Source organism: Dromaius novaehollandiae, chromosome 24 (genome assembly GCF_036370855.1).
Source record: "Dromaius novaehollandiae isolate bDroNov1 chromosome 24, bDroNov1.hap1, whole genome shotgun sequence".
Taxonomy (NCBI): Eukaryota; Metazoa; Chordata; class Aves; order Casuariiformes; family Dromaiidae; genus Dromaius; species Dromaius novaehollandiae.
The window spans coordinates 9,185,426-9,197,473 of record NC_088121.1 but is presented as its reverse complement, the minus strand read 5'-3'; the positions used below and the strand labels follow the sequence as shown (position 1 = coordinate 9,197,473).

The window sequence follows — 12,048 nt, the reverse complement described above, 5'->3', positions numbered from 1 at the left end:
CTTCAACTCTGAGCTCTCTTGAACTGCATCCAGCCTTGTCTCCAGAACACAAAGTGCCTGGGAGAGCACCCTTGTTTAGGCAACTGTAAAAATAAAGTTCCCTATCTGACATTTTGTGCCTTTGGGGGAAGGAAATGAAACAAAAATTAGTTTTCTCCTTCCAGTCCAACCCAAGTGTTCTCCTAGAATGTCATTTATACTCAAAACCACGATGACTACATTCACTGTGTCAGTATTTATTCCTAAAAACAGCATATATTGCTAAAGACTAGAACAAAATGTTCACTAGGCAAGTAGAAAATTATTCACTCACACATATGACTGTTTCAACAACTATTTAATGAAGAGTCCAATGTGAAGATGTCACTTAAGCTTCAATTCTATCCAAGCTGTCAAACTAAAATTATGATCAATGGATGCTATGTGCATGCATCTGACTACGAATTTATCTCATTAGATATATAGATGTGTGTGAATGTATATGTGTATGTACAAATTTATACATACACACAATCACACATAAGTGTATATATATATATATCTAACATATAACAGTGGATATTTTTTGTGTATGTATACACACACACACACACACACACACTTCTATACTGAAATCAGGAAAGAATTTGAAATCCTACACTTTAAACAATGCCAAAATTCACAGCTCAGTGGAGAACAGATCACATGATGTATTATTTCAATTAGTTAAAACTCCAACTCTTAAAAAAAAAATGCATAATTGAATTGATAAAGCAAAAGCCTGAAGTAGTTGTTCTGAATATCACCAGGCTGAGTAACTTAAAGGAGATTTCCAGGTTCACGAAACAGGTAAAGTCCTTAGTCTCTCACGTCGCTCCCTCTCTTGCCTTACTCTGTCCACTTACAAATGGTAAATGCTTGTGCAGTTACTTTCTGGTTCTAAACAAGGACAAAAGAGACAACTATTTACATATATTTACAAATTTACACATTGCAACTCCTACTGTAGCACATGAAAAATTGCACTGGGAAAGCCAAGGAGAGTAGTAGTTTAGTGGAAAGGAAGAGATGCGTCAGTGCTCACTGTATGACATTAAAGTAGACATAGCATAGGGAAATGCTTTCCAAGGAATATCTCTTCGGAACATAACATCTCCGTGGCCCCAAGCCAGCCCTAAGAATACTCAATCACACAGTGCCTTGGGAAGACAGAAAAAAATAAATTATTCTGAGAAATTCAGTGCGACTTTTAGGAATAGCCTCACAGGGAGCCTTCTAACAAAGAGGAGCCTGGGTGTACGCGAGATCCAAATCCAAGTCGTCTTGACAAAGGCAACACCAACAACCAAAAGGCACGTTTGCGTCCGACGCAGGGCAACAATATTTCGCCCACAGGATATGACAGCAGAGAACAGCTGTTTCTAGGCTCTTGCTTCTCCATCCACGTTCAGCTGTACCACACCGTCCAGGCACAAAAAAAGGAATAGCATTGCTTGATGAGTTGCACCAAGTGTCCTCTCTGCAGCCATCAGGAAGGGGAATTACTGAGCAAGTGTTTCCATACGAAGCTGCAAAAGCTCCCCATAGCATAGCACCATAACATTCCAACGCGAGACGTGCCCAGCTCTCCGTAGCTGCCAGCGGTGGTGAATTAGGAGGCATTACATTAGCTGTTCCTTTGCGCCTGCTTCTGGCCACCAAGTTAATCATTCCAGTCATCACTCAAAAAATACCCGATTTGCAGCTAGGAGGCGAAACTGGTTTCAAAGTAATGGCTCTCAACAGACTTCCCTTTCAAAGCACTGAAAGGTTCTCTCTGCCATCAGTTTATAAGCCAGGATATTACAAAGCTTGTGAACACTTCAAAAGCTTCCACTGCAACACAAGGCCATCTGCTATTCACATTTTAGGATCAAAGGTGCTCGGTCAGTAGCTTAAACAGGGAGTTGACCAGAACCATGTAGAATTCACCACAAAGTTATTTCAAAATTACGCTTAGGGCATTAGATTTCTGATACTGTCAAGGTAAAACAGTAACACAGCAGTGCCCAGGTTCACTGCAGACCGCATGAAAAGCCCATTAAAAAAAAAACAACCCTGTTGTCCCAAGGTGATGTGGCACACTGAATTCACAGCATGAAAAGCCCTGCACAGCTAAATAAATGGCTCTGGACAAACGGCTCCTCCTCACATAGCGTACCTCCAGGCACTACGAAGATTTTGCTTTCTTGCAGCAGACTCTGACAAACCCTGTCCCACGGCTGAGCCTCCTGTGGCATCCGCAAAGCCGAAAATCTCAGGCCCAAAGCGCAATTCTGAAACTCAAGTTTCCATTGTTTGTGCAGAAGCGATGCATCATTACCCCAGTGGCTTTTTTATGGTTACTTACATTGGAAGCAGGCCCCTGCTTTAATGCATCACATATGAATTAAATGATCTGCTGTTAAAATGATGACAGAAGCATGAATCTCCCCACTGAAGCTCAGAGAGTGAAAGTCAAACTAAACAAGGCCTAGCAGTTCAGGCCAAGGTGTACTGAGGACACCCACTCTCAACAGACTATTGTTTTCCTTGGCAGAGCTGTCACACACCATAAGGCCATGGCCAGAGTCAAGCCCTTGGCCTCCACTTCACAGCTATGATTTAAAGTATTAGGCAGGCCTATGATTAAATATTTGTCCGGGTCACCATAACTCGGGTGTAATTACTGTAAACATTTTAAAGGAGTACACAACACTCAAAACTGTCTCCGAAGGCTTTTTTTTTCTCTTTTCCCTCCACCATCAGCTTCTTCTGTAAGTCAACAACGTGGAAAGAAAAATCCTCTAGGTCTAGGGCAAGCTCCTGAGACTGCAACACTAACACACAATTTCAACTCCTCTCTGCAATCACAGATCCTTCTTTCCTTTGCCTGGCTCAAAGCTGTACAAAAACACGAACTGTTTAACAGAGTCTGCATTGTCCTTTGTATGGAAAGCAACAGTCTGCCCTGGGAAGTCTCATAAAGGAGTTTCAGCTACTGCCAATCTCTCTAGTCACTCATGACCATAACAATATGCCTGCTGTCCCCCAGAGTTCATTAGGCTGTTCAAGTCACTGGTTTCCATAGTCCAGATCTTCGGCAAATCCCAATTCATCAGCAGCTTGATACACGAAGAAAGCAAGCTTTGGCAGGTGGCTGGGGCAGGAGCACCTTCAACCAGCCTGCTACAACCTGCTTGTCGGAGACTGAGACAGCAGCATGGCCTGCACAGTCTTAAGTCTGGCAACTTATTGTGAAAAATGGCTGTAGTAAGAGGAAGTCAAAGCAATTTGCACTGGCCCAAAAATTCTAGTGTTTAGAAGAGGTTTAACTTCTCTTGGTATCCCGGTACAGCAGCAGCAAAATACTTAGAGGGATACTAAGAGATACTTGAAGGTTTTAAGAATAAAAGAATCTTACAGTCAATACAAAATACAGGTTGAATCATGGTGGCTTAAAAAAAAAAAGTAAGAAGAGATATTGTCTTGTATTTTTATGATCCGATGAGAATCTTCTGGTAAGGAGGTGGACAAATCTGATGGATAAAAGTATCTGTCTGGACTGCACATAAGAAAATATAAAAATCGAGGAATATCAAACGCAAAACTAACACTTAAAAGAAAGACTAAGCTCCCTCTGAATGTTTTATACTTTTAATTGAAAGCCATCAAGCAAAGTTCAAGGGGCATCTTGGTAACCACACATTTACTCACTGACTGTTTCACTGGATGGCAAATGTAGCAGGAGAATAGATGTTTATATAACGCCTCACAAAATAAACTTTTTGTTCCTGATTGAAGCTGCTAGGTACATAAATAAGGGAAAGCATGCCTTGGGTCCGTAGCATAAACCAGTGCTAATATACAGACGTACCTGTCTGGTAAGGCTCCCTCCAAGGTTCATGGTACCAGACCCAGTTTTATTAGTCTGCAGCCACAGCATCACTGTGGAGGTCAGCTTGTAATGAGCGGTACGGCCATTGGATTTCTCCTGAAGGTAGAGGGTAAGAAAAAGGAGAGACACAAAAGATTACACTCCCTCCAAAACCTAAAAGATCTCTTGCCCCACAGTCAACCAGACAGACATGTGTAGCTCCACTCACATAGCATAGCCCGTTTTTTAAAAAAATAATTGTATGTGTGCACATTCCCCCAAATTTCCAAGAGCAAATCTGGTTATAGCAATTTAACCTCCCATTACCTTGTTTTTATTACCTAATTAGTGATATTCATCTGTAGACCTTTATGTTAAAAAAAATTATCTCATGATCGCATGCACAGAAAGTAGCATACTTTCAATTCTTCTGGGATTCTTTTTGATTACAGCCCTGACTTATCTTTATCCAAATTGCTTCAGGGAATTCTCAAAAATTAACAGGGGAAAGGAGTTTACAGCCCCCAACACAATATTGCATTGTTCAGCGGAACACCTGTGCTCGTTAATTGTCTGGAATTAACTGGGTTTTGTTTTCACTTAGAAATATCAGCTGCCCCAGAGGCTGTACCTGAACCTCCACCACGTGGATGGAATCCCAGCATCCCTTAATCTTCTTTGATCCATCTCCAGCCTTCTTAATGAGGATCACACCGGCGAAACCATGATCCAGATCCCAGAGGTAGACAGAGGAGACTCCACCTTCAAAATACCTGCAGGAAGCAATCCAACAGGTAGGTTAAAAGCAAGCCGGATCCAAGCCAGGGTCAGATAATAACGATTATCATAATCTTAAACAGGCAGAGTCTCTATATCCCCAGTAAAGACGTATATTTTTAAAGATAGCGCACTCTCAACAGCTAGATACCTAGAAACACAGCAGTTTAAAATAATTTTATAGTGCATTGATTTCAATTTTAAAAAAACCTGTATATTTCTCTTAAGGAGAATAAAAGTCTAGTGTGAAACAGAGCTAGTTACACATTTCCATAATTCTTCAGCAAACAGTTCCTCTGATTCCAATTAACTCTAACAGCTGGTAAAAGAGCAAGCTACAAAGTAGGCTGAAAGTAAGGCTTTATTTTATAGGGTTTTGCATTTTTTTTCACCCTTTTCTCTCCCTATTGGGAAAGCCTGGAAGTTCTTTACAACAAAGTCCGCTAATTAAGAGAAAAGGGAGTAAGTAAGTAGTTTTATGCTGCTGTCTCAGAAGTTTGTGCGAAGTTGATTTCTTGATTTGTCGCAAGTGGAGTTAAATGGAAACCCAGGTTCTTAGAAATGGAGGGATGCTGTTGAGGTCTACATGCAAGTCCAAGCTTGGGATGTGGTACACAAAAGAGAATAAGGTAAACCACCTAATCGCAGTTTTCTGGTATCTAAAAGTACCTTTTTAGAAAACTATCAAAATGATGACCTCTGCAGAACTCAACCATGTCTTTGTGACAGTTGCGTAGGCTCCTTCGGCGCTAGATGAAACACGCACTTTAAAATAATGGTAAACAACTCAAGACCGGGAAGGAGGATGCACAAGACAAGTTTGGCTTCCAGAAAACTGAAAGTGTAGCCTACAGCATTTTACACCTGAGAGTGTTTTCATTCTCAAGTTATCAAACAGCCTTAGTGAGTAGGACGCAGGAGACAACGTCCTCTCATGGCACCAACTCCTCGATCTCGGCAAGGTGGCACAGAACTACCATCTCTCCCGGAGAATTAAGGAAAGCAAACTTCATCAGAGAGGCATCTTCAAAACACAGCCTTAAGATTTTCAGTAGTCCGACACTTGGGAGCACACACTAGATGCCAGGTTCTCCATGTGCATAAAGCAGACAAAACACCTGAGAATTTCGTGTCCGGAGGAGAGCAAAAGCCTTTCATCCCAAGAGATGGGGAGCTTCTCTGACTGACAGCTCCCAGCAGCTAAGCTGGAAAAATGTCACACGGATTAAACAGTTCTATATCCCTGTCTCTTGCTGTCATGAGCGAGATGATCACACGGCCCTGCAAGCTCCTGCATGTTTCTCCTCTTCGGCAAGAAAGGAAAGCATCACTCATCGCAGACACGAGAAACTTGTTGAACCCTCCCACCTTCATTCTCCCCTCCTTTTTAAACATGAGCTTGACATTTGTTAACAGCACTCAAGATTTAATTTACTGTGCCATTTTGGACTTTATGTATTAGCTTGAAGTGCTGTAGATTCAAAAATACTCCGAGTCCCTTTTAACCCATCCTTTTCTGCAACCCAGGAGAAAAGAGAGTGGGAAGTTATTGCAAAGACTTGGCATTTAAGCAGCAAACAAACAGCACTGTCCTATGACATTTGTTTAGCCACTGATAATATAATGTTAAAAAAGGACTCTGCAGCAATTTAAACTTAACAAACCAACACGCACCTTTTTTATAGCTCCTCGAGAATTCAAAAATGGATTTTAGCTACCACACTTAGTGGGAATTTCAGTTCCTCAATGAACCTACGTTCCGGTCTGACTGATGCTTCCTCGGACAAAAGAGCGGCGTGAATGAAAGGCTAGGGAGCAGAAACTATTATTTACTCCCAGAGCAAGTCTGCTTAAAAAACTAGATATACATCTCATAAGTGAATTCACTCAAAATGAACTGGCAGCCACTGAGAATACTACAGTGTGTACAGACAGTTTCCCCATTACCCATTTTATGAGCTTGCTATGAGCACGAAACATTAATTAAGAGAGGGACTGAAACAAGGGTTTTGGAAATTTATTCTTACCTACTGTACTTTGATCCTAATGACATGAAACAGGAAAAAAATAATTTTTATGTGCTTCACCTTTATGAGATTTTACATAAAGGCTTTTGTGGGTATTTTAAGAATGTGCTAAAATGTTGTCTGAAACCACATAAAACCATCTGAAGAACCTCCCGCCAGAACTAACAGCGCACACATGGAAATGCTTTAACTTGCCTTTGTATACTTAATGAATCAAATACAGTATTAATATTGTTTTAAATACTAACATGCTATTTCAATAAAGTTGCTTTGACACAGCCAGATCCAGTATCTTGAGACTTAAACAACAATGCCAGGGATTGAACAGTTTGAATCTAAGGCACGCTGGGAAAAATATAAGCCAAAGTCTGCTGGGTGCTTTATCAACATTTAACCATACAAAAAAAACCCAAAACAAAAACAAAAAAACCCACGTGTTTTTCACGGGGAGAAAATATGTATCATTGATCACGGCATTATACTTCACCTTTCTGTACACAGCAACTAAAATGTACTAAAGCGAGAGATTTCTGAAGACTACTTAAACCCAGGAAAGCAATGTTTGGGGAGGGAAACATTCCTTGAAACCTGTTTTCTTCAAGAAGAATAAAGCAGTGCTACAGGTTAATTGGCTGCTACATAATAGAAAACCGGGTGACAGGCAGAGCGGCAGGAATTTAAAGCTACATTCATAAACGTGGATTTGCTGCAAGACTGGACTATCTCCAAGAAACCCCCATCACCGGATGAAAAAGCAGCCGTTAATAAAATCCAAGCAGGAGAGGTAACCAGCTTGGAAAACGCTCCTGCAAGGCATGAACTGACATATTCTCCCTTAAAGCAGCGTCCGGCAAAGAAGCGCAGGCCTGTGAAGATGCAATGCAGTTGCTGCAGCAAAACACTTTGAAAGCGTTATGCCGTTCCTGGATCGATCGGAGTCGTCTTTGATCGCCCGCCCGGATACCCCTGTTCTGGGTACATTATCCTTCCGGACTTCCCGTATAACAGCGTTTCTACATTGCATGTGGCAGAGACAATCTTTAAAAGTGCTCGCGTTCTCCCCCAAAGCATCCAAAGGCCAACACAAATCAGAGATCCCACGCGGTAGGAAAACTCCCTTTCATACTGGGGTATCTCAGAAACATCCCCAAATGCGAAACCATTTTCTAAGGGCGGCATTCAAGGCCAAGGAATCGCACACCGATCTCTCCAGCATGTACCCTGGGTTTACACCTATGAAGTAAGAGCTGGTTAGAGGAAAATGGAAAACATAGCCTTACGGTTGTCTAACCAGTCACGTTATTAACCACCAAAAGGTTCTGCTGCCAAATGATGCCCCTACCTGCTGGGGAGCTCTGGGGATAGCCAACTCCGAAAACCGGCTGTTTACGGAGGTCACCCAGGAAGCCGACGGAAAGATGTAAGGCCCCATGCAATCACTCACACTCTGTGCAAAATTCAGAATAGCCTTTCACCAAAAATCATTTCTAGTTTTCAAGTCACGATCAAAAGCTCAAGCTCTGTATCCGTTACTCATCAACCACAGAACTCCTGGAAAAAGCCTTTTTTTGCTTTAAAAAAAAAAAGTCACACTTTGGACTGACCTACTTTCTGAATGTGAGAATAAAAGAAAATATTTAAGCTAAGAGTGATCCAAAGCTTTATGAAGTGTTTGAAGTTTTAGGTGGGTGGAGACACAGGATGGAAACTTGTTTAAGGAATTCTAACTGTAACCATGAAACGGAGAGAGCGTGGCCAGAACAAAGCCGTAACTTCACGAGGGACGTGACAGGGGAGGAAATCCCACCGGCTTCCAGCACACCCCTCCAAAAAGGAGCGGAGATTCATCGCTTTGTTTTGCCATTAAGGAACAGATCAGAAAAGACACTGTAACCCCCTACACTTCCCACAAGCCTTGCAATGAATGCTGGACTATATACTGAGAAAACGAGTTTCCACCACAGAGCAATAAAAACAAGCTATGACTCTCAATTACACTTCAGAACCAAACCACTCATCCATAAAAACACTTGTGTATTTTCCAGTAAGCAACCAAGAGCCAAAGACAGTGGGTGGGTTTTTTCGATCTGGCTTACGACTCTTGCAACACTAAGCCACCAAACCCTGATGCCAAGTACCAGTACCTGGAAGCTCAGCGTGGCTGGGCAAGTCTTCCAAAGAGTTGCGCAACGTTTCAGACTGGATCTCGTAAAGCAGCAGAGTTTATTTTCCTTTTTCCAGAGGTTACACAGATATTTCTTCCAACTGCCGAAGTTTAGCATGGAAAAGGAAGCACCTCCATCTATCTAGATCAGACTTCAAGACACTCATCTTCAAAAAAAAAAAAAAAAAAAAAAACCTACCCCAAAGAGAAATTTGCAGCATTCACCTACAAATGTTTTTACTAGAGTGACAATGACTAAAGCACAGAAGTTAGTGTCTAACAGCAATCCAAACCCACAAAAAACATTACCTAAAAGACTAGATGAGAAAGCAGACACTTCGGCTGTTACTAAAACAGATGACTGTGTGTCATGGCGAGTGACTCGGTGCAGTTTTCCCCGTGCACTTCCCCCTACGCTGCATCCTGTCATTTCAAACCAACACGGCAATAGCAACAGACATATGAAGAAAGGGGGAGGCTTGAGCAACCCACCTCGCACCAAACCCAAAATTCTCCTAAGGGTTTTCTTCAAAAGTAGTTCAAGCGAGGGGAAAAGCATCCTCAGGACAACATGAAGAGGTCAGAGCTGTCTCTGATTTCACCGCAGCTCTGTCTTTGGTCCAGCCTTCTTGCGATGAGGCTAACCACTTTGTTCAGTAATAAAAGGACAGCTTGGCACTAGGAAATAACACTTCTCCTACTGGCTTCAGTGCAGATGATGTTAAATTCCTCTTTCCCTCCTTCCTTGCTCCCAGGAGGGCAACCGTATAAGACTATTTAGAATGTTACCTACATACTTAAAATGAAGGTAAAATGTCTGCGTACTCAGACTAGCTGTTTTTCAGCACAGTTTATGACCACGGCCCCACGTACGCTTGTGGGCTCTGTACAGGTATTTTACAGAAATTCCTTCCAGCATACACAGGTGCACAAGTCCCCTGAGCAAACATACCGATCTGCTGAGGTATGTGTAACCTCCATGCCAGTGGTACTTAAAAGCGCACATCTGGACCGTGGTGGGATGGCTCAAAATATGAGCGGAGCAGCATAAGAACTCTGCGTGGAAGGAAAACGGTATTCAAACAATGGGATCCGGAAGGCTAAAAATCTCCCAGATTCTGTGGCTTCTTAATACCTTTCATTATGGGAAAGAAAAAAAAAAAAACAAAAAATGTATTGCTTAAATTTTCCTTGCCATCAAATCGCTCTTGGCCTAGGGAACCTAATGATCAAATCCCTTCTGAGAAGTCACCTGGAAACAGTTCCACTCGCCACCTAATCCCGGAGACAAGGCATCACTTTGTAACGGCTCTAAATGCTGAACTGGCCCATTAACTGCCGGGAAGCCCTGACTGCTGACCAGTCTTTCACCCGTACCCATCCGTCTGACCAGGGCGTTCGGCAGAGACAACTCACTGCTCCATCGACCGGCGGTCTGACACGTTTTCAACTCGGCCAGCTATAATTCAGCTACGGGTGGGAGGGGAAAAGACAACAACACAAGTCTTGTGTGTCACCTATTAACTTTTTTTATATATATATGTGTGTGTGTGTGTGTGTATAAAAATATCTATATACATATTATATATAAAATACATTATATACGGTATACCCTGAGATACCACGAGGTCAATTCCTGCAAGTGCAGCACAAGTACGTATTATCAGAGCTAATCAAATCAGAAACTCCAAACCATGATAAACTGACACTATACAATTTTGTTCCTTTCCACTTTGCAAGCATGTAAACCGTTCCTTATTAGGGATTTAAAGCCTTCACTGGGAATGGTGTTTTAGGGTAACGCTGCATCATCAGTGCCGACCTCCTGATAGAAGCTTTCTATCCCCTGCACTCGGATTTTATGCAATCACATCGAGAACCGTGGGAACCCAAGGGAAAATCTCCTCCTCCGCTGAAAATCGGAGATTCAGAACATAAGAATGCAGCCTGCACAGCGAGGCTCCAAAATGATGCACCAAAAAAAAATAAGGAAAGAAAAATTCGGATGAAAAGCTAAGTCAGTTTTCACAGTATGCTCAATTTTTTCCTTTCTCACTAAGTTCACTCCAGTCTGTGTAATACGTATGAGCTGCTTCTCTATCAATCCCTTTTTGAGTTTTGAGCTGGCTATGGGCAAGTCAAGGAAGGGACCCCGATTCTGCTCTGTTTACTCTCACACTCAAGCAGTTTCCTTGGGAAAACATCACAGCTTCAACTCGAAAAGCACACAAGCCTCCAAGCAGCTAGCACCTTGGCAGTTTACGGCCCTCTTTGGAGGCTTCGTCTTGCACTTATCACTCCAACCCGGAGGCAAGGCTCTCCTAGATGACATAATCCCGATGTCACACCCTATTGTGCAAAACCCTCGCCAGCAGCGAGATGGAAAGTCAGGTTTCCTTAGCGCTGCGATGCATAACAAATGCATCTGGATTCAATCTGCAGGGCCCTCGCTGCGAAAACCGCAGTAACTATCGTGCCCAAGAGAAAGCCACCACAAAGGGCTAGTAACCATTAATGAGGAACAGTGAGCTAATGGCAATAAAGTCACTTCAAAGCTTTCCCCGGGTTTTGAGTTGAGGCAAACTGGGTTTACATCGAAACACAGACAGAGCGCTCACATAAAGGGCTCACAGCTGCCTAATCACTTTGTGAGCTGGAAGTTGCACTGCAGGCACCGAAGCTCCGCGGCTGGGCTGCTCCCCCGCGCGCGGCTACGGGCAGGAGCGCGGGCAGCCTGCGCTAAGACCAAACACACAAACCGTGCCGCTGACATCTGGTCCTCGCCTCTTGTTTACTTGGTGGGATCAGCACTGTTCCATACACAACATAAATCAAAGGCAGCCAAACCGACCGATGAGGCAATTTCCCTGCCAGAAAAACAAAGCGTTTTCCAAATGGGAGAGGAACGAACTCCACTCGGAGGATCTCGTCGTCCGTCAGTCCAGGTGAAGGGACATAATATACCAGGTAAAGGGACATAATATACCAGGTAAAGGGATATAGACAGGCAGGGAAGGAGAGGATAGGTTGCAAACTATAGCAGCACTCCGTAAAAATTAACTTCTGAGGGCAGCACAGAGAGGTTTGCTGGTTTTTCATATCAAGATGAGTGGACAAAGACCAGTATTGGAGGCGGTTTGTGCACACAGTGCAAAACAAACTAAGAAAAAAGGTAAAAACAGCAAGCAAGGGGAAAAGCTATCCAG

General features: G+C 42.8%; 1 protein-coding gene across 3 annotated transcripts in view; it reads right to left on the bottom strand.

Annotated features, from left to right (window-relative positions):
• The window catches only part of CAPZB (capping actin protein of muscle Z-line subunit beta), a 61,450-nt gene that overhangs the window by 9,677 nt on the left and 39,725 nt on the right, over window positions 1-12,048 (bottom strand). For all 3 annotated transcript variants that reach the window (XM_064497112.1, XM_064497113.1, XM_026112502.2), the window contains 2 exons: window positions 4,506-4,647; window positions 3,875-3,991 (listed from right to left, as the gene is read on the bottom strand). In XM_064497112.1, the coding sequence (XP_064353182.1) occupies window positions 3,875-3,991; window positions 4,506-4,647 (259 nt within the window). The remainder of the gene's footprint in view (window positions 1-3,874; window positions 3,992-4,505; window positions 4,648-12,048) is intronic.